Genomic DNA, 23896 nt, shown 5'->3' with positions numbered 1-23896 from the left:
TATGTACCCTTACCTTCGGAAGGTAGGTGAGGCAATATCTGGATACTTGGAACCCGGCTGTCTGAGTCCTTGGGTACCACAGGCACTGGCAGAGGTGGGGCTGGACTTTGGGGAAACTGACAAAGAAACACTCTCTGAATCAGACACTGCTACTTTCTCCTTCTCTTTGTCTGTTTGGTTGACAGAGACAGGACTTGAGCGCCCCGAACCAATCTTTGTTGGTTCTCTCAGTTTGGAGGTGGTGGCCCCAGCTGATTTGCTGCTAACATTGGAGTCAATGCTGCTGGTGCTGGATCTGTGGCCGCCTCTCCCGGGAATGCCACTCGTGCTGGACTTCGAAGGGCGGGGCAAGCTGCGGTACTGTAAGGTAGTCTTTGAGCTTACGTGCAATACAACATCATCCTGGTTCTGTGAACCATCCAGGCTGGTTTTTCTCCCTGCACTGGACTTCCCACCAATGGCAGCAGATTTGGGGATTTTACCCAGAGTTGCTGAGCCACTTGTTATGGTTGCTCCACTGCTAGTGATCATCGTGGATGATCCTACTGCACTTGGCTTCTTAAATCCAAAAGAGCTGGTGGCAGTTGATCTTCCAATACCTGATGGGGGCTTTTTCCCCTCATCCCCACTGCTTTTTCCTGCATCAGAAGGAGACCTTTGTAGGGATGATCCTTTCAGTGGAGTTTTCCCTTTCTCAGAAGCTTTGACATCATCTGTTTTTCCTAGTTAATGATAAATACACTATCATTTATGCCTGCATATTTTGATATCATAATATCACTTCCTAAAACAAAGTGTAAAATGTGAATACACCTTTACCTAACTTTAAGTTTCAAAATCATTTGTTTTAAATCTATCTAGGCATACACTCCAGAGTATTAAGTGGATTGAGTGGGCAATTACAAAAATTTGGCCGTCAGAGGAAATATGATAAGAGAGCGAGGAGATAAAACACATAATTTTACTACTTGAACATCTGTGGGATAATTATATTTGTAATACATTGTAACATCTGTTCTTTGGACAGCACTGTTTATAATACATTTAGGGCAATCCTCAAAAAAATGATGGTGTGATTTTTTCACAATTCTTTCTTAAATCCTAATTCATAAATAACATCAAATATCCAGCATTCTCACCCATTATCAGTGTGACTGCTTTTTAACCCCAGAGTTTATGGTGAAACTCAGTGGCATAAGTAACATGAGGACTGCAAACTTTCATAAAAAGTCAGAACAAATGAGGGCTTGCATTGCTGATTTAGCAGCTTTATTTTATTTTTACAAGACCAGCAATGACCACAACATAGGACGTGCAGGAACCTCCAATTTTCAGAGTGCTCTCTAAAGAATGCCTACACTGTTGTACTTATTTGAGATTATATGATAAAGTATGTGAAATTTAGATTAAAGGAACTTTTAACTATGTGGAGAAGAACCTGTTTTTTGGTTGTTTGTTTATTTTTTAAGAGAACTATGATTAGTGAAAACAAATACTGCATGGAAATGCCAGATTAAAAGGACTTGGTAAGACAGGTGTCAAGTGACAGGCCTACCAGGAGTCTTGAGTGCACTTGTTCCGGCTTTCTGTCTAGCTGGTGCCCCGCCTTGGGCAGACACGCCTCTCCTCCAGGACCCCGTCTGTGAAACAGCCAGGGAAGCTTTCTGTCCCGCCTTCTCAGCATCCTCAGGAAGACCAGAAGAGGAACTACTCTTCCACTTGCTGGTGCCATCACCATGGCTGTCAAAATCCTCTTCTGTTTTTTTCAGCTCCTCGGGACTATCCCAGGTCTCATCTGCTGTAGAACGTTTCTCTGAATCAGTCTTCAGCTGTAAAGAAAAATAGTTCAGAAAAAAATCTTTATACAGAAAAATTGTGATGTGTAAATCACACACTAGAATGTACTTTCAGACAACTGATTCAAGAAAATAAAAGGTGCTCTGGTTCATGCTCCAAAAGAATTCCTGAGACAATTGTATTTTTATCTCTGTCTTTATATCTAAGTTACATTAATTTCAGTCACATAATTCTCACTTGTGCTTGTTAAAGAATGTCAGGAAAAATATATGCAGAACTCCTTAATTAAACACTCTAGAAAGGAAAAGATTTTCTATGTCAAATGTAATGAGGAAAACTGTGACAAGGTAAAACTCAATTATTTAATGCACATTCCTGACTAACCATTCACATGTGAGCTGGTAATTTATTTCAAAAATCAACCCAAAATCGATTAAGAATGAAACAAAATTAGGTTATCAAAATAATTGTTAGATTTTTCAACAAATATATCAATATTAGAAGGAGAGATATACGAAACATATCAATATTAGGAGATATGGAATAATACAGGTCTCTGTGAGTTAGATTGCAAAGAGCTGGAAATACGTATATATGTAGCTTTCAATAATTAAAACAGGCTGATGTGTGTAGTTACAGCTCCTGAGGTTAGCAACACGAGGAAGGCCTAAAATAAAAAAACTCTTCTAGGCCCAGGGTGACAAACTCAGACCTTGTAAAGACAGCCTTATACACTTTATGGAATTATTTCAGATTAAGGAGTTATGCTACAACTTCATCCAATACTAAGTAATTTGGGTGAAGAAATTAGCAAAAGCAGCAGAAACAGAACAGGGCCATCCTCACCTGAGTAGTCTTCCTGGAAGGTACAGTGATGTTGGAATAAGAGCTGATGGAGGACGTGGTGTTCAGGTCATCAGTGCTGATGTTATCAAGGGTGTCACTGAGACCACTGCTCACAGAGCTGCTGTCATCCCAGCTAAAGGCAAGACATGAAGAGCGATGAGCCAGGCACAGGCTGTCAGCACAAGTCCCCGCCATTGCCACTCAGCGCTTATCGTCGACTAGAGAGACAAACCTTTCAAAACTCTCATGATAAAAACTATTCACTTTCCATTTCCATTTTCACTTTGCATTTCCAAATCATATCTGCAAATAACATTATGTAATATTGACAAAGAACCTCTGCCTACAGCAGATCTCACATCTAGGGGAATATTTGTGGCATGAATGAAAACAATGAGACAAATATTGCATAATATCAGGAAAGAATAACACATGGAATAGTTTGGTTTTCCGGGAAAAGTAACCATCAGTCATAAAGAAGATAAGGATTCATTCTTTTTCTAGAAATCAAATACCTATGCTGTAGTCAGGAAGAAGAAAGTCATTCTTCATTTTTTTCTTACCTTTGCCACTACTTCCATTCACTCACTGAATCTTAAATGTCAAGATTCACTCAATCATATTATCTTTCCTGCCATCCTCGCAATTCTGAATAATGTATAATATCCCCTGTCTGTGCCTCGTAGTCTCTCCTAGTACAGCTTCACCTGCTCAGTCTGGGCCCGTGATTAAAAATTCACATCTGGCCATGACAGGGCCTTCCTATACTCTTCAAACACTTCTCCTTTCCCAGCAACCATGTTCTAAAATAAAATTATTTGTCCTCCCTGTCCTCAAGGAGATCTATTTGATGATGTATGGAAGTTAGACATCTTTGGTTTTGATCTAAACAAGAAAAGTCAAATGGACTACATTAATATTCATGTGCAGGCTAACATGGACAGCTCTACTTAGGCAACATGTTAAATGATGTAGCAACAACGCAGGATGAACAAGGTAACCTGAAGGAGAAATGGAATTCCACTATGCAAAGAGGTGGGTCACAGTCTTCCCATTTACTGACTGGTTGTCAGGCTACTATGATGTATCATCACTTATCTGTGTTCTTTTGAATGAATCCTTGCAGCACGAAATATACAGATTTTATATGGACACAGCTAAATCTAATGCAATGGTCATGTGGTATAAGGACACGTCTCTAAAAATCCCCCAGAGAGAAGAAAGAATTCATAATGAAAGCATAAGCAAACCACAAAGAATGGTAAGCTCAATGTATCATATTGGCTATAACATAAAGTACATGCAGAATAGCAATGTTATCACATACAAATTAAATTAAAAAGTAATAAAATCTGAATTTATAGCAATGCCATTAGTGAAGATTCCTTCTTAGGTGTGTATTTTGCTGGAGATTTTATCTACTGAGGGCATAACATGTCATAATTAGCAAAGACATTTATAAATCAGATTATTATCAATAATAGCTATATTTTGAATGTGAGCGAAAGGGTATTTTATGCCACAATAGCAAATAACTGTTACTTGTGGCTGCTTAAATCTATTGAATACCTCCATAAATCTTGTTTTGATAATTTCCCACATGGTGAGCCATATGATCCCAAAGTAAAATATAAAAAACTCCCATTCCCATCCTTTCTCACACACAGGTATGGCATACAACATAGCACCTGTCTATCAATTCTGTGCATAGAGTCATGGAGTAGCGAAACAACGTCTAGCAAGTAAAGTGGCAGAATTGTTTGAGTTTTATCTATTAGCGAGCAGAGTCATTCAATTCTCTCCTATCAGCACTGGCAGATATTGGTCTCCAGTTCTGAGTGCCACAGGCACTCACTGAAGGCTGCATAATCCAAGGACATGGTTTTAGAACAGCCTGCAAGGACTTTGATTCCCCAATTATACCATAAATTAAAAGAGCTTTCTATGTAGGGAAAATGGGAAGGGTAGGGGAAAGGTAATAAGGGAAAGAAAAACAAATAGGAGAAAGTGAAAAAATGGAAATAAAGTGTTTGTAAATGGGGAGGGGAGGAGGGGGTGAAGGGAGGGCAGGGATAAGGTGAAAAAATGAAAACCAAGACCTGTCATGTAAAGGTACAAGATCCCAATAATGAATGTAACTGTACTGTATACCTAAAATGTACCAATAAACTCAATGAGGAAAAAATAAAAAATAATAAAAAATTTTAAAAAATAATAAAAGAGCTTTCTAATATTATTTCCTTAAATACACCACAAGTATATTCTGTAGTTTGTAATCAAGAATCCCAAATAATGTAGTCATAATTTTAAAAATATTATTTATTTCTTCATTATTATAATCTTCAGTTTTTCATAAATGTTAAATAGTCAATATAATATTTTATCAGAGGAATATTTGTATGTAAATTATGGAAATATAAATATACACTCTAATGACTACTAATGTAGTATAAAGCTTAAGTTCCTCAGTAAAGACATCTATCAGGCACATTAGAAGATAAGCCACAGACTAGAAGAAAACACTTACAAAAGATATATTTGATAAAAGACTAATATTAAAAAAAACCCAAATGACCAGGGATTTGGCTCAGTGGTTCTGGTGCCTACCTCACAAGTGCAAGGACCTGAGTTCGATCCCTGGTACCAAAAACAAAAATAACAACAACAACAACAAAACAAAAGGAATCTTAAAAACTCAATAGTAATAAAATAAATAAGTTGACTAAAATGGACCAATAACAACAGATAGCTCAGTAAAGGAGATATACATGAGACAAATAAGCATATGAAGCCAGCCAGCACCACATGTCCTTAGGGAGTTTCAGATCAAGACACTGAGACCCTATATGTCTATTAGAACAGCCCAAACTCAAACATTAACAGCACCATAGGCTGGTGAGGATGTGAAGAACCATTGTCTGTGTTCATGGCAGGCGGGAACAGAAAAGAAAGCTCAATGGTGGCTTCTTACAAAACTAAAGATATTCTTACCTTATGACCCAACCAATGTACTCTGACATTCCAAATAAGGTAAAAAATATATGTCCACACAAAAGTTCGAACACAGGTATTTATAGTAGCTTCATTCATATTTCCCCAAATTTGGAAGATATTAGGATGGCTTTTATTAGGGAAAAGGATAATCTGTGATTATGCAGATGATGGAATAGTATTCGGCACTAAAAATGAGATGTCAAGTCATGAGAAGACATGGGAGAGACACAAATGCGTGTTACTTAGTAAAAGAAGCCAATTTGAAAAGGTTACACACTGAATGATTTCAACTACATAATATTCTAGAAAAGACAGAGTAGGGAGACACTAAAACAGTCAATGCGTGACAGTGCTTGATGGAGGGAGGGTAGATAAATGAAACACAGAGCATTTTTAAGCTAGTGAAAATCGTCTTTATAATACCCCAATTGTGGCTATATACTCATACATTTGTCCAGAAACAGAATGTACAACATCAAGAGTAAACACTAATGAAAGCTATGAACTTTGGGGTAATAAGGATGTGTCTGTGACACTTGATCCATTATAACAAATGCACTTTTCCAAGGGAGAATACTGTTACTGGGACAGGCTTGGAATGTGTCGGCTAAGTGGTATATGGGAAATCTCTTTGTTTGTTTCTTCATTTTACCGTGAACCCAAATCTCCTCTCCAAAATAAAGTCTAATCAAAAATGGTGGGCTTTCCTTTGTGGCCCTAGCCTGCTTTGTTAGCCTCAACGCTACATTTACTTGGATTTTGAACTGTCTGCATTTCCCACCACCGACGTGATGTTTCCAATCTGTCTGCAACGGAGCTCTCCCCTCTGCCTATGCGACTAACCCACAGTTACTCAGTCCCAGAAGCCCACTACACTAGAAAGACTCTCTGTTTGCTCTCAGGAGAGACCCGGTAGCTCTCCTCTGGCCTCTCATTACACCCTGTACATACCTCTAGGCCTAGATTTAGCATGTCTTACGAATCTCTAAAAGTGGGTTAAGTAGATCATTAGTATGTGAGTTTCCTGTTCTCAGAATTATCTTCTTTCAATCATTACTGGTTAGGAAAACACATAATATTTAAATGTTGAACAAAACTCTCAAATTTATTGATATTAAAAGAAAAGCAGTTACCAAAATAAGCTATTGTATTTACATGGGGTTTTGAGGAATACTTACCATAATATGCTATGTATTTTAAAAAATGAAATTAAACAGAATGGTAAAATTTCTAATTGAGTATTTTAAAAGTGATTATCTGGTAGAGAAGATACACACTGATACCTCTGAAAGTTACTTTTTCCCAATATAAATGTTCACATCAATTAAATAGAAAATGAAGTGCATCACACAACTAGTACTGTAATCATAAAAAATGAAGTTTTACAACAGTTTAGTCTCAAATGAATACAATGTCTGTGCTTAAAACTACGATCATTATGTACTGCAATCATGTTCTCATTAAAAAATTGGAAAAAACTATGTGAGATAAAGACTCCAAAATAAGTCATAAAATTTCAATCTCTCAATAAAGACTAAAAAGCTACTTTTCTTACAAATTGAGACACAAAGGAACAAATTTCAAATTTAGCTTCCTGGAAAAAAAAAAAAAACAATGTATTCATAGGATTAGTGTCTTAGATGCAATCTTTTAAGAAGGGTATAGCTAGTGTGGTTACTAACGTGTGCACTTCTGACCTTTCTATCTCATAGTGTGGTGGAGAATGCAAATGAATCATTTACATGAACTATTTTTCATTGTCTTACATTTTCTCATTTTCTCAGTATTTTTTAACCCCTAAGATCTCAAACTCTGAAATCTCACTTTATTTTGTAAAAAATTTCCACATTTTTAGCACTTTAAAATCTACTGATACCTACATTTTTATGTACACTTCCATAATCTATTTCTATCACCATGTTCAAAAGCCTTCTTGTTTTTCTTTTCTTCCCTTTCTTATTTTTCTGATTCAACTGATCATTTGCTAAATGGTACACAATCACAAGATGCTAGAGCCACAGTGTGGCATCAGTGATGGTTTAACCACAACTCTATTCCCAGTTTCCTTTTCCTCCTTAATAGTCTTCCCTATCTGTCTTGTCCCTATCAATTAGAATGCATTTTTTTTCTATTCATACTGTCTTAGTCATTTTCTGTTTCTATAACAAAATATCTGATACCAAGTACTTTATAATGAAAAAGGTTTAGTTCATAATTCTGGAGATTAAAGAGCATAACAACAATACCTTTGGCTCTGACGTGGGTTTCCAGTTACACTGAAACATGACAGGTGGCATTTGAGTGGGAGTGAGTTCCACAGGAAGTCCCACAATGAGACAGGAAGCCAAGAGAGTGAGGGGCCAGGTTTCTTCTTTATAGAAACTTGCTATCATGGATCCTGCCTGAGATTCCATGAAAGCGACAATCTGTTCCAGGGCAGCATGTCTGGGTGACCTAATCACCTCCAGGAGGCCCCATTTCTTAAGGGTTTTCCCATCTCCACACCACTATACTGTGGACTAAACTTCCAGTACATAAACCCATAGGTGGCACAATCAAGCCATAACCAAAGCACAACACACAAAATGACAAGAAAATTTAACTATAATGACTAAATGCTTATGGATTGAAGTTATCTAACTTCAGGTAATTTCTCGGGGCCCGGGGTGAAGGGAGAGCAGGGACAATGACAACCAAGACCTTTCATGTAAAAGTACACGAACCCAATAATGAATGTAACTGTGCTGTATATCTAAAATGTACCAATAAACTCAACAAGGAAAAAAAATAATAATTCTCTCCAGCCAGGTGTGGTGGCGCTTGCCTGTAATCCCAGCACTCGGGAGGCTGAGGCAGGAGGATTGCTGTGAATTCAAGACCAGCCTGGCCTACATAGTGAGTTTCAGGTCAGTCTGAACTACTTAGTGAGAGCCTGTCTCAACAAAACAAAACAAAACAAAACAACAACAACAAAATAATTCTCTCCAAATTTTATCTTTTCTTCCTCTTAATTCTAAAATCTTCTCTGCAAATTGTATTGAAATTACTTTTAAAAAGGTCAGTGACCCCCCATAAACTGCTTAAATACTTGTTCTACTCCTCTAAGTTCATGGTGAGCATTATCTAATACTCAAACAACAAATCTGTAAGGCAGGTAGTATTACTAGTTTCATTTTGCAGCTCAGGATAAAATGCTGGCAGAGGAACTCACACCCCCACCATACTGTGATGATGGAGCTGGGATCTGTTCCCAAGAATACTGTGTTCGGAGCCAGTCTTCTCTCTGTTTTCTCTGCATTTCTTTCTTGAAATACACCAATGACTAATATTCATAGGCTCTTTGTAGGCTTCCCAGAGTCTTTGAAATCCTGTGCTTTTTTCTTCTTTTTTTTAGGATTACTTTGAGTTTCTCAATATTTTGTACTTAAGCTTCTTAACTCATTCTAGAAATTTTGGCTTGGAAATTGGCAAGCTTTCAATAACTTCAAAATCACCTTTATAATTATGACACCCAAATGACATTTTTAATCTAGAGCTCTCTCCTGATGACAAGATCAGCATTTTCTGTTTTATTTGCACAGTTTTCAAGGATGTCCTGTCAGCATCTCAGATTCACTTCACTGAGTCTACATCATTTGTCTTAAAAAAAACTTTTGAAATTCTTCATAGGTTTAGTAAGGTAACATGGTCACCCTTTAGCCCCACGTTGCCACTTTTTACACTTGACCCTCATTTCATAAAATTTATTCATATTTATGTATTCACACTCAGTATGAGGAATAAAATATAGCTTCCCTCCTTGAGAAACTCAGTGTTTTGGGAGAGAACACAACTTTGATAAATTATTATAATTTAAAATGGCAGGGCTGGGGATTTGGCTCAGTGGTTCTGCCGCCTGCCGCACAAGCACAAGGTCCCAAGTTCAATCCCTGGTACCAAAAATAATAATAATAATAAATAAATAAAAATAAATAAAACAAAATGGTAAATATTAAAGAAGAGATGAGTGTAAAATGTATGGCACTACAGAGCCAGTATTTTAAGAGTTAACAAATTTCTGCATGGCAGGAAGATTACAGGCGTCATCAAAAAGTATTGTGTTAATCAGTCAGTAGCATTTTACTCCATTATACTCAGCAATTTTGGGGAGCTTTTCTATCTTTGTCATAGTGTGAATTACAGGAAACAAGGCACTGTGTCTTATTTACCATTATAGCTGTAGCACATAACATGGTATCTGTTGTCAAATAGATGAACAGAATATGCCTTAAATAAATGAATCACTTTTATTTTGAAAATACTGCTCCTATTCTGTAATTTTAAAATAGATTAAATGCAATGATAAGTGCAAGCTTTGAGAAAAAAAAATGCTCAACATATTTTTTACTAAGAAGACTTGAAGGAACAGTCTTGATTGATGCCAGCATTATATTCCTCATCTTAACGTTCTGTGGCTTTGGCTTTCATCTCTGATGTTGTAGATCTCAGAATTAGCCATAACTAAGATGCAATCAATCCTATTTATTATGGAAGTTTAATTAAGTTGAAAAAAACTTCATAGAAAATAGTTTTTAATGAAAAAATTATTAGTATAATTAGCTCTGAGTTAGTAGGTCTCAAATCTCATCAAAATATATTCATCCTCTTTTAATTGCATTAAAATATGCTAAGGTACCTTGACTATATTCTTTATAAAAGGGCAACTCTTTATGTCTGCCAAGTTACACATCTGTCACTGCTAAATGTTTCCTTGACAATCTATCACAGCTCTATGAAGTGCGTATATCTTTGCATTTCCATATTGGGTTATTTCCTGTTTTGAAACACAAGGAGTAAATCTATTAAGGATATTTACATACCAGTCTTTGCATAAACAGGTTTCCTAGGTAAAAACCTAGAAGAAAAATTGGTGGGTCATGTGGTAGAAGAATGAAAGAAACTTCATTCTTTTCCAAGGTGGCTACATAATTTTGCATTGTTAATACAAATGACAATTTTACTCTCAGCTGGGTGTGGTGGCCCATTCCTATAATCCCAGCACTGGGGAGACTGAGGTAGGAGGATCAGTGTGAGTTTGAGGTCATTCTGGGATAAACAGTGAGTTCAGCCTGATCTAGTCACTCCACAGACTTGTCTGTGCTTGGTATTGTCAGTCTCCATGTAACATCAGCCAATCGATTGGTATCCCATTAAGATTTGTATTTCCTGATGATTCATGACACTGAACTTTGTTAGATGTGTTTACAAGCAATTTGAATATTTTTCTGGTGACATTTACCCTCAAGTTTTTTATCATGTTTTATTTGGTTGTCTCCTTTTTGAGTTGTTCTATTCAGATATTTCCATTGAAGATATTTTCTCTCAATTTGTCTATAGACTGGCTATAGAACATCATTTTTCTAATGTTGTCTTCTTTTTAATGATTGAACGTTATAATTTGCATAAATTGAAATAATTGTAAATAATTCTCAATGTAATTTTTCCTATTAGGGAACAATTTTCTCACTCAAGGTTGCAAAAGATTTTTCTCCTATGATTTTTCCTACATCTTTGTATTAGTTTTACCTTTTTACATTTAGTTACATTAAATTTTTCTCAATAAATAAATGTCAGTCATCGACCAATTCTTTTGAACACATGGATATATGTTTTATGCAACGTATTTTGTCGAAAAGATGATTTCTTGCATTTAAGTACCCTGACACTTATATGATCAAAACTAGCTGATCATTTATATGTGGGTTTATTTCAAGAATCTCTATTCAGTTCCATTGATGTGTATGTGGATAGTTTTCAGTCAATACTGTCCAACCTTCGTGTTGTAGTTGCTCAGCATGTCTTGAAATTGGGTAATGGAATTCCATCAGATTTGTACTTTTAAAAAAAAAAGGACTTTGGATTTACATTTTAAAAAAATAATCAGCTTCTCTAATTCCATAGAAATGCATTAATGTTTGATGAGGACTATATTAACTCTGGAAAATATTGCTATTCTATTTTTTATGCTCACAATCCACAAACAAGTACACCAAGTATATATTCTGGCCTTCTTTACTATCTTTCAGGAATGATTTGTAGTTTTTGGAATAGGAGATCTAATTTTTAGTTTATTAATTTATGTTAGTTATGCAGCATAGTAGGTTTCGTCTGCCATCTCGGCGAAAGCTGATAGCACACATTGATGATTTTCACATTTCCTTACCCCTTGTGCCTACCTCTCCCGCCCCGATCTCCTTTCTCATCTCATACTCTTCTCTGTAGGTTCCTGTCATCTCTCTCTTTTTCCTCCCAGATTCCTCATAGAAGAGAAAACATGCAATATTTCACTTTCTGGTCTGACTTATTTCCGCTAACACGATGACAAACCTATTTTTTAAAAGCTTCTAAATATTTAATTTTTCTGACATTGTTGTAAGGGGTATAAAATTTTATGTTTAATTTTTTTTGTTCCTTTCTATTTTAAATAAAATTGAAGTTTAAATGTTGGTTCTGCCTAACAGAATATTGTTAAACTCACTGCTAGGACTTTTTAATAAATCAATTTACTGGTCCTGGGATTTGAAGTTCTAATTTTTTAATTGACATCTTTATCTTTTCATCATACATATTCATTCAAGTCAATGTGAACAAAGGCAGTTTTTGATTTCCTCTTCTAATCTGTGGGCTCATTCCAATATACTTAGACATGTAGATCATCGTTAGGATGAAATCCATTTACTTTTAACTTTAAAAAAGACATTTTTGCCTTTGCGATAATAACATTGCCTAGTGTATGGCCATACCACACTGAACACGCCCGATTTCATCTGATAATAACATTGCCTAATATTTAAATTCAGGAGAAAAATTCAAGAAATAAGGACAACATTTTAAAGGCAACAGAAGAACAAATGAAACACTGATCAACTTCTCAGGGATTGTATTTGAGAAAATCTCTAATATGAAAAAACATGACATTAGTATGTATATCATATTTCAAATTAAATTCTACAGGACTTTCGATTGAAAAACAGAAAACTATCTAGGAGAAGTATATATTTATGTTCTCTAGACAAGGAATTCTCAAATCATAAAGCAATGAAGAGGGTCATAAAGAAACCACTAAGATTTTAAAAGAAAAAAAAAATCACACATTTTACCTATATGTCAGAAAAATTACCTGAAAGCACAAAAATAAAATTCACAAAAAGTTTTCTAAAATGGAACATGAGATACTTAAATTTCTTACTCCTTAAAGCTCAAACAAACCAGGAAAAATAACACTAAATTTCCATAGGAAAATGGGAAAGAATGTTAACAGAAAATGCACAAAAGAAATTTTCAAACATCCCAACAATATATGAGGAAGCTCAGTTTCTTTAGTAATTAAACATGCTACCTAATAATCAGTATGTACAGAGTTCTTACTAGTGACTAGGGAGGGACTGTTCTGGCTATTTTCTAATTACTCAGTTAACTCTCAGAGAAACCTAATAGGACTGGTATTACTTTCAGTCTCATATTAAAGATAATGAGTCTGAGACACCTAGAAGTAAAATAACTCACCTAGTTCCTCACACATAATAATCTGAAAACTAGATTTCCTGTAAACTATAGTATTGTCAGTTAACCATAACAATAATACTAATAATGATATACCATTTTATCCCGCCAAATTAATAAATGTTATCAAAGTATTACCATATTACTTGGTGTTGCTAAGGTGGAAAGACATACCTTTTTTTCTTTTTATTGAATGTATTGGTACAGTCTAGGTATACAATACAGTTACATTCATTACTGGGATCCTGTACCTTCACATGACAGGTATTGGCTCTCATTTTTTCCCCTTGTCCCTGCCCTCCCTTCACCCCCTCCTCCCCTACCCATCGACAAACACTTCATTTCCATTTTTTCATTTTCTCATATTTTTTTCTTTTCCCTTGTTCCCTTTCCCCTAACTTTCCCACTTAACCTAAACCTTTAGCCCTTTTCTTCCTATTTCACACTATTAATTATCCCATTAGGATCTTGTGTGCTATTATAGTTTTTCACACCAGAGAGACTATTCGGTATTTACACGTGTGACTTATTTATTTTACTTAAGAGTATATCCTCAATATGTATCCATTTTCCTTTGAATGACTCTAATTTCTCATTCTTTATGGCTGAGTAGTATTCCATTTTATAGAAAAACCACATCTTCTTTATCCAGTTTCCAACTGATGGGCAGATGGGCTGTTTCCAAATTTTAGCTATTACAAACTGTGCCACTATAAACATTGGTGCACATATACAACTGTGGTAGGTTTCTTTTAATTCTTTTGGAAAGATACCCAGCAGAGGGATGGCTGGGTCAAATGGAACCTCTACTCCCAGCTCTTATTCCAGGGATGCAAGGATGGTTCAACATACGTAAATCAATAAATGTAATACACTATATTAACAAAGTCAAGGACAAAAACCACACGATCCTCTCTACAGATGCAGAAAAAGTATATGACAAAATTCAACACCCATTCATGATAAAAACCCTGCAAAAATTGGAATAGATGGTCTATATCTCAACTCAATAAAGGCTATCTATGAAAAACCAACAGCCAACATCATATTAAATGGCCAAAAACTGAAAACTTTCATGTTAAAACCAGGAACAAGACAAGGATGCACACTATCACCACTCCTCTTCGATATAGTTCTGGAAACAGTAGCCACAGCAATTAGACAAAAGAAAGGAATTAAGGCAATAAAGATAGGAAAGGAGGAAGTTAAACTGTCATTATTTGATGATATGATACTCTACATTGAAGACCCAAAAAACTCTGCCAAAAAACTTCTTGACTTAATTGACACTTTTAGCAGAGTAGCAGGATACAAGGTCAACACCAAAAATCAACAGCCTTCCTGTACACAAATAACAGATTCACTGAGTGAGAAATTAGGGAAACAACTCCTTTCACAATAGCACCCAAAAAAATGAAGTATCTGGGAATCAATCCAACAAAAGAAGCAAAGGACCTCTACACTGAAAACTACAGCACTCTGAAAAAAGAGATCGAAGAGGATATGAGAAAATGGAAGGATGTCCCCTACTCCTGGGTAGGAAGAATCAACATAGTGAAAATGGCCATCCTACCAAAAACTGCTATACAGATTCAATGCAATGCCAATTGAAATTCCAACACTATACTTCACAGAACTAGAAGGAAAAATCCAAAAATTCATTTGGAACCATAAGAGACCTAGAATAGCAAAAGCCATCCTAGGCAACAGACACATGGCAGCGGGTATAACAATTCCTAATCTGAAACTATACTACAAAGCCACAGTGATAAAAACAGCATGGTATTGGCAAAGAAACAGACCTGAGAATCAGTGGAACAGACTGGAAGACACATAAACAACTCCAGATGTACTCAGCTACCTCATCTTTGACAAAGGAGCTAACCATACTTTTTTTTTTTTTTTTTTTTTTTTTTGCATTAGGGATTAAACTTGGGACTTCCCACTTGCGAGGCAGGTGGCAGCACCATTAAGCTAAACCCCTGGCCATGACATACATCTTTTTAATACAAGCGGAAATGTACACTGGTATAATAACATTTTGACATTATTTGGTAATTCGTTATCAAAGGTCTTAAAATTAAATCAGTATTGACTTTGGGACTCATATTTCTAGGAGTCTGTCCTAAATAACATCTTTGGGACAGACTTACTTTGAATGTTATTCATCACAGTATTCTTTTTTTGTTGTTGTTACCAATTAAAAGGAATGAACTATTGATAGATGCAACAACATGAATAATTTTCAAATATGTTAAGTGAATTCAACTAGACTCAAAAGGCTATGAGCCGGGCGTGGTGGTGCACACCTGTAATCCCCACACTGGGGAGGCTGAGGCAGGAAGATCGCTGTAGTTTGAGACCATCCTGGGCTACATAGTGAGTTCCAGGTCAGTCTCAACTACATAGTGAGACCCTGTCTCAAAAACAAACAAACAAACAAAGAAAAAACCAAAAGGCTATGATACTATATGATTCTATTTATGCTATGTTTTAGAAAAAGAAAAAGTGATGCAAATGTAGGACAGACAGTGAATGTAATGGTTAACAGTGATGATTTGTGGTGGCTTGATGAATTTGTCAAAACTCAGAACTGTAGAAAAATATAACATATTTAACAGAAAAGACAGTAGCTAATTAAATTCTAGGCAAATTACTATTTGAATATGCACTACATTACTAATTATTCTAAGATGATGATACTTTGAAATGTGTTTTATATTTTAGATTTTTAATATTCACTAATTCCATGGGTCTAATTGTAGTATCTGGTAGCTCATTTATACCTCTGAATTACACACATTCACCCTGGATTTATTTACATTTAAAAGCAAACATGCCTCAAAACATAGGCCTTATAGATTCATGTTCTTTTTTTCTCTTTATATGACTAGGAATTCTGAAATAGTAACTAAATAATTTATGAAATAATTTTGCAAGTTTAAGATTGATATCAGAGGAAAATACCAGGTCAGAGAAACATGCCATTGGAAGGTAAATTTTCAGCACATTTCTGATTTTTGGTTAGCAGCACTTCAAATTACAACTAGCCAGCCTTTCATAATTCTGTGTTAACATCCTGCTTGCAACAGAGAAAAATTTTGTTTTGATAAAGGACTAATTCCTCAACTACATAGTGAGACCCTCTCTCAAAATGAATAAGTAAACAAATAAAGGACTAATTCTTATATTTCAGGCACTTGGAAGTAACCTCAGTCTCAATCTGCTAGCCCATTACATTTTTCCATTAAGAAAATAAAGGGATATGCTTACTACTGATTTCTCTAGTTGTATTCTGAACCAACCCTAATTCAGTGACAATCATTAAAGTTCTATCTACTAAGTGACATTATTTCTCATGTCTATAAAATATTCTCGCACTCCTAACATTTTATTGGTATACATTCTTACTCATTAAAATTTAAAATAAGTAGCCAAGTAACCTGCTTCTGTAACTTTTTTAATGCTTTGATTATATATCACGTCGTTATTCAAAAAATGTAACTATGGACAGTAAAATAGATAGCAATATCTGAGCATTCTTAGGTAAATTCTATTGAAATAGAAATGAAATGCAAGCCTGAGGTATGAAAAGAGCATAAGGCTCTCCCGGTAAGCACTAGCATACGTCTTCCTCATGATCCTTTCTAAAATGCTGCCTTGTCAACAAGATCTTCCTTGGAGGTCCTATCTAAAAACTGTGCCTTTCACCTCCATGTACATATTTCTTATCTTGTTGCCCTAGCACTTTATCTTAGCAATTCCCATTATTCACCATATTATACACTTAATTATGTTAACCTTTTTATTATCAACACTATGAAAATCCATGGGAGCTGGGACATTTTTAAAAAACAATTTGTTCACTACTGTATTTTCATCTTCCAGAACAAACTCTTGAACATAACAGGCATTAAATCAATACTAGTTTAATAAATCAGTAGTAGCCACCTGCCCATTTGATTCTCCAGTCTGACAATAATCGCCTGATTCGACCTTAAATTAGCAAACATGGATAGAATATTGTATGCTACATTGGATTCCTGAATGCAGTAGCTTAATTCTCTAGACATCACTTGCAATTACTGGACAGGTTTTAAACCAGGTTATCTTTCTCCACTCCATTCCACTCTGAGTTCTAAATTAAAGCTCCTATATCATTGTTTCTATTTTCAACTCCCTTGAGAGGTTAAACATTTTTAAGCAAAGGGACACTTTTTATATATGATTTAAGCAAAAACAATGGAATCAAGTTACTACTAGTAAATAAGTGAGATAAAATGACTATTCCAGTGCTTGAGACTTGAGAATATTCACAAAATGATGAGACGGTAGCAAGATATATTTAGAAACATACATATATTTAGGAACTTGGACGAGAGTAGAGATTTGCATTTATTCTGTGCCTATTATAAAATGGGAATCTTTCAGGGATAAGTGAGTGAACAAACAGAAAACTATCTAAAGTCTGGAAGGCATAAACTCTATTCAAATATCCAGTAACAAGATTCTCATGAGATAGACGTATCCAGAAAAATAATATTTTCTCTACTGAGATAAAATATGGCAAACAATACATTAATAAATAATCTAGGAAGCAGTCTAGGGATTTTACTCAATAGTTCTAAAACAAAAATAATTGTTCATAAATGGAGACATTTGCACAACCAAAAGAAAGTTTAAAAAACAAAGACCTAGCGCATGTCAGGATAGGTTTTCTCCCACTTCTATAGATATGAATTAATTCCCACAAGGAGACACATTTCCGTTTTAAAAATATTCTTTAGACACCGTGACCTTTGCAATAATAGCAGAACTTCTGAGAATTGTCTAGGCTATGAGTTTTCATACGAAAATATTAATTTTCTCCACAAAACTGAATGAACACAAACCACTTAGTCTTACGCTGTGCTTTTCTATCAGCAAACTCAACATACTACCTGTCAAGTTTAAGCATTGTAACAAATGAAGTGTAACTTCTGTTATTTCAGGTTCATTGATAGAAAACAATGTAGTGTTATTTCAAGAAAGGTTAATTTAGCATTTTATGAAAAAATATCTTGTTACCACAAAGAATATGTGATCAGGAGAGATTTTTTTTTGACTTGGAAAAACATAAGCAAATATAAACATCAATATTCAAAAATGGTCATAGGGTCACCCCACAAAGAATAGCTGCTGTCAAGAAATCAAACAACAAATGCTGGTGGGGTTGTGGGGAGAAAGGAACCCTTCTCCACTGCTGGTGGGAGTGCAGACTGGTGCAACCATTATGGAAATCAAAATGGAGATACCTCAAAGAGCTGGGACTAGAGGTTCCATTTGACCCAGCCATCCCTTTGCTGAATCTTTCCAAAAGAATTAAAAGAATCATATCACAGTGATGTATGCACACCTATGTTTATAGTGGCACAGTTTGTAATAGCTAAAACTTGGAAACAGCCCATTTGCCCATCAGTTGGAAAGCGGATAAAGAAGATGTGATTTTTCTATAAAATGGAATACTACTCAGCCATAAAGAATGAGAAATTGAAGTCATTAATAGGAAAATGGACACATTTTGAGGATATATTCCTAAGTAAAATAAATAAGTCACACACATGCGGAAATACTGAATAGTTTCTCTGGTATGAAAAACTGTAATAGTTCACAACATCCTAATGAGATAACTGACAATGTGAAATAGGAAGAAAAGGTCTAAAGGTGTAGGGAAAGTGGGAAGGGTAGGGGAAAGGTAATAAGAGCAAAGAAAAAAATATGAGAAAATGAAAAAAATGGAAATAAAGTGTTTGTAAATGGTGAGGGGAGGAGCAGGTGAAGGGAGGGCAGGGACAAGGGGAAAAAATGAGAACCAAGGCCTATCATGTGAAGGTACAAGATCCCAATGACGAATGTAACTGTACTGTATACCTACCATGTACCAATATACTCAATGAGGAAAAAAATGGTAAATCAGTATCTTTCCACTTATAAAATAGGTATGATTTTTGTTACAGTTCAAATAAGGTTTCTTACAGTTTCTAAGGTATTTCCTGGTGCTGTGGTCACCAGCTGTCCAGTCTGATGGACACTGAATACTTGGCTCAGCATCCACTTGGAAATCATCTGCTCTATGAATTATTTAATGATATACAAGAAACTTGAATCCATCCACATCTGTGTTTACTCCTCATGTGCTTCCCCTACAGTGTAATTTTTGAGCTTGCAGAGCCGTATCAGTCACAGGATTATGGTTGAGGGCGAGGACATTGGTTTCCCCTCATAGTCTCAGTGTTCAGCTTGTCTTTGGTCTGGTGTGGCTCTTTAATGTTTGCACAATAGTGAATGATGTAGTTTCACATAATCGCAAAATACAGTCTTTATCTGTGTTACATTTTCTTATTGTAGAACTCAAGCATGCAAGTACAGTAATTATGTGATGTGAGGAGAACAAAGAGATAAAGTGAGACAAAAGCCAAGGAGAAAGCATGACCTACTAGGTTTCAGGGAAGGAAGAACTATTTTTTTTTTTTTTTAGATAAATTTAACTAGCATGAAGAAGACAAGGGCAAGGTGAAGAAAACCATTAGTGAAAGGGATAGAGGAAAAAAAAAAACGATCAAGGAAGACAAAACAGCAAATACAAATCCTGGAGTTAAGAAAAATCTCGAGACAGACAAAACTATGACAGGGGGCAAACAGAAAAGTATCTATTTTGAAATTGAAAAGGTAAATAGGGCCAGCTCTTGGAGGCTTTATAGATGCAAGTAAGAAATCAGAGTTTATTTTTCAAGTACAATCAAATTCAAATAGCTTTAAGCAGTAATACAAAATGAGTATACATATTTTTAAAAACAGCAAATACATCCTGGAGTTAAGAAAAATCAAGAGACAGACAAAACTATGACAGGGGGCAAACAGAAAAGTATCTATTTTGAAATTGAAAAGGTAAATAGGGCCAGCTCTTGGAGGCTTTATAGATGCAAGTAAGAAATCAGAGTTTATTTTTCAAGTACAATCAAATTCAAATAGCTTTAAGCAGTAATACAAAATGAGTATACATATTTTTAAAATATTTTAGTGTCGTGAAAAAATCAGGGATAAGGAAGAATGGAAGTAGCGTTCTCAAGGCAGAAGCTAGTGTGACATTTTTCATTTTTAATGAAGAGGTATAAGTAACTTTTAAAAGCAGTGTCAAGAATTGTGCTGAGGCAAACATGATAAGGTTTGCTGTTTGTTGGAATGAGGACAAAAAAAGACCCTAGTTTGTATCCTTTCCACTGGCCACAGACTATGGATTTCTGAAAAAAGGAAGAAAAGAATATCAAGAGAACTCAACATAATTATAATCCCATTTGAACTTGGCACCATTATCTTCGTTCGTAGTTTAAGAATATGACTCTTGAACCGGGAATTCACATAAACATAAGGTTAAGGTCTTTTCATTTTTTATTACTTTTAGTTTGTACATAATGTTCTGAATTTATCTATGAAATATTAATAGAGACTAACAATATGATGTCAGTTTTTCTTAAAAATACCAATCGAACTCTGTACTGAACTTTCATTTCCTTTTATTTTCTCTAGAAGACAAATGATAAAAATTTATAGTTTTTCTATTGTAGTGTCAGACAGGGACCGAAAATAAAATGAGAATTTCTTGATTTTTGTAAAAGAAAGGTCCAGGTAGACTTTAATTGTGTGCACTAAATGATGTTAGTTCAAAATGAAATTAATTTATGCAGCCAGATACTTTGATACTTTAATGTATCAGAAGCAGAGAAAAAAATCACTTTTTTATTATATGAGCTGAAATGACAAGAGAGAGAAAATAATGATATTATCATCGATTTAAACACACTACTGGAATGATGCTCATATTAGTATTACTAGTTTATTCCAATGCTTCTTTTTATGATGCTGTTCTATGGTTGACACATACACAAGCCTATAAAAATTCTAATTGTGATAATCTGAGAATATAACATATGCTACATGGAAAAGTTAACTCAAAGACTCATAAAGACCATTTGGTGGTGTCTTTTTATATCTTCTATAGATTTGAAAGGCAATGTATGCCTATCCTTGAAAATTGGGCAGTCCAGAAATACATAAAATCTCTGTAGTTCTACTCAGAAGTAACTACCATTTAATAATTTAATTACTTTGACCTGTCTTTTTTTGTAATATAGACACACACACACACACACACACACACACACACAGACACACATATATAATTGAGATCTTGATGATTCTTTCATTATTATGTGGAATAGTCATTCACTTTATGTTATGAAACCTGATAATTTAACTTTTCCCAAATCGTTATTTCTCATTTCTATATAATCACTTTATCTGTACATTTGTATGTTTAAGCATTTATAACTTAAAGGTTTATAAAATAACAAATAATATTATAAAATAATACATAATATCACAATGGATACCTTTGTATATTAATATTAGGCTATGGTTATAATAATTTTATTAGGATAAATTCCAAGAGAATTACTGGTTCACAGGATAGAAACATTTGGCACAGAGACACCGCTGAGAAACTGGAGAGCAGCCTCTTCTACGCCATGCCAGCTGGAGCAGGGTGCCGAGCTCACCGCACCAGGCAGACCTATGTAGTTTGGTCTCCTTGAGAAATCCCCAGCTTTGATAGGTAAACACAGCTGCTAACTGTAGTTTGATTACATTTATTAAATTATAAGTGAAATTGATTTTTCTACGGTTTTATTACTTTTCATTCCACAAATTGTCTATATCCTTTAAGTATTTTTGCAACACAGTTTAAATAGTCAATTTGTATTATATTTATATAGGTTAAATAATGATTTGACTATCTTCCCATTCTATTTAGTTTTTACTTTTAGTAATGATATTTTAATATATAAGATTAGACACACTTTAGTCAAATCTAAGAATTTTTAATATATTATCCTGTAATACTTTCTCAAAGGGAATTTTACACATGATTTAATTATTCTTTTTTTCTTTTATATTCCTTTTTCAGGATATAGTGAAGAATCTCTTTATAATAGCTAGAGAACTTCTTGGCGACCATTTATTAATAATCATTTCAGTCATATTTATTGATTTACTTTAAAGTTTTAGTATGATATATGGACAATTTTATTATCAAATATGTTGCTTTGATACCTTTGTTAAAAATTTCAGTAATACCATGCTATTATATTTATCATAGTGATACAAAGAGGTTTTTCAAAAATATAGACTACAACTTTAATATATATGTATACATGTATATGTATACAATATCATTATACAATAATGTATACAAAATACATGTATACAATATATATATTTCAGCCTTAAATAAGCCCTCAAAATTATGAACATTATATTTAAACAATGATTAAAATGCATACTTTCACTCACCTATTAATCAAACATTTATTGAATGTCATCATATCTCAAGCACTGAAAATAGAGAAATCACTAAGGTGTAGAGGAAAAACCTTGCCTTTAATTTAGAAAATATATTTCTTTTGAGAATTTACAAACTATCTTTTGGCCGTCTGAGCATTTAGTTATAGTCATTCTATTTAATAGCAATTATAGCTATTAAGTCTTGGCTAAATTGTCTCTCCCCTCAAAAACACCCTTTCTCATTCAAAATACGTTTGGCATTAGCTATCTGTTTTAGAAGACTAGAAATACCCAAATTACTGTAATTGTAAGATTGAATGAAAAGGAAACATTACATAGAAATAAAAGAGCTTAGATAAAACTCACCAACTTAGCCTCAGAGCTAACTGTGCACAAGCTCGAAAACAAATGTTTTGTTTTCTTCCCTGAAACAGCATGCAGTCAAGTAACAAGAATACAATAACATATTTTTATTTTAAAGAGGAAAATATCACTAACAATAAGAAAATATTTTTGCTTCAGGACATATAAAATATGGTATAAAAATAACATTTCAGATTCTTCCATTTTCAGAAAACATTCAGAAATTTGCCTTGGAAAAGACTATGCCTCTAAAACTGCAGTCTGATGAACGAGTGTCTCGAGAAGGAGGTGAAAGATAGTTCAGAATTAGAGACGCTTGCCAAGACATTCACATCCCCGACCCAAGAACAACAGATGGCAGCAGCAACGACGAAAACTTGCAGCAGATCCTGTCTGGCACACTTTCAAAGTAGCCATTTACATTTTCTAGCACAAACAGCCAACTGCTGTCTCCTTAAAGATATGCGTGGATATATAAGAAAAGAAATGACAGTGATGCTTAAATCATCTTAACAGAGGAAAAGTCTTAGGAAGTGGGTTGAGCTAATGACACAACAGCCTGACATTTCATAGGTACTGTCCTATTGTTAATGATTCCTTCACCTAACCTCGCTCTAGGTCTAATACGCTTCATACTTCAGGCTACTGCCTGGGTTCTCAACCCCCTGATCTCTGCTGCTGAGCCCTATTTATTAATTTCCATTTAATGTGTGCTTTCTTCCATAAGAGGATTTCAGTCCATAGACTATGGCTAACCAGGACCATGTCTCACCTCAGGCAAATCCAAGCCAATACACACACTGAAAGAAAGGATCAGAATGAAACAAAGGTAAGCAAGAGAGAGGCCAGTGAGTTCTGCCGTAGCCAGGAGTTAGGGAATTCACAGAAGATAAAAAATCTCATAGGCTGGGGATTTAGCTCAGCGGTTCGGTGGCCTGCCTTGCAAGCGCAAGGACCCGAGTTCAACCCCTGGCAC

The 23896-nt window shown here is 34.9% G+C and overlaps 1 protein-coding gene across 4 annotated transcripts in view; it reads right to left on the bottom strand.

Annotated features, from left to right (window-relative positions):
- Positions 1-23896, bottom strand: part of Nav3 (neuron navigator 3) — a 772995-nt gene that overhangs the window by 80603 nt on the left and 668496 nt on the right. For all 4 annotated transcript variants that reach the window (XM_019209835.2, XM_033763794.1, XM_010639521.2 and 1 more), the window contains 3 exons: positions 2644-2776; positions 1556-1829; positions 14-722 (listed from right to left, as the gene is read on the bottom strand). In XM_019209835.2, the coding sequence (XP_019065380.1) occupies positions 14-722; positions 1556-1829; positions 2644-2776 (1116 nt within the window). The remainder of the gene's footprint in view (positions 1-13; positions 723-1555; positions 1830-2643; positions 2777-23896) is intronic.

Source organism: Fukomys damarensis, unplaced genomic scaffold (genome assembly GCF_012274545.1).
Source record: "Fukomys damarensis isolate Sample0158 unplaced genomic scaffold, DMR_v1.0_HiC HiC_scaffold_15, whole genome shotgun sequence".
Taxonomy (NCBI): domain Eukaryota; kingdom Metazoa; phylum Chordata; class Mammalia; order Rodentia; family Bathyergidae; genus Fukomys; species Fukomys damarensis.
This window is presented reverse-complemented; position numbering and strand designations above follow the sequence as displayed.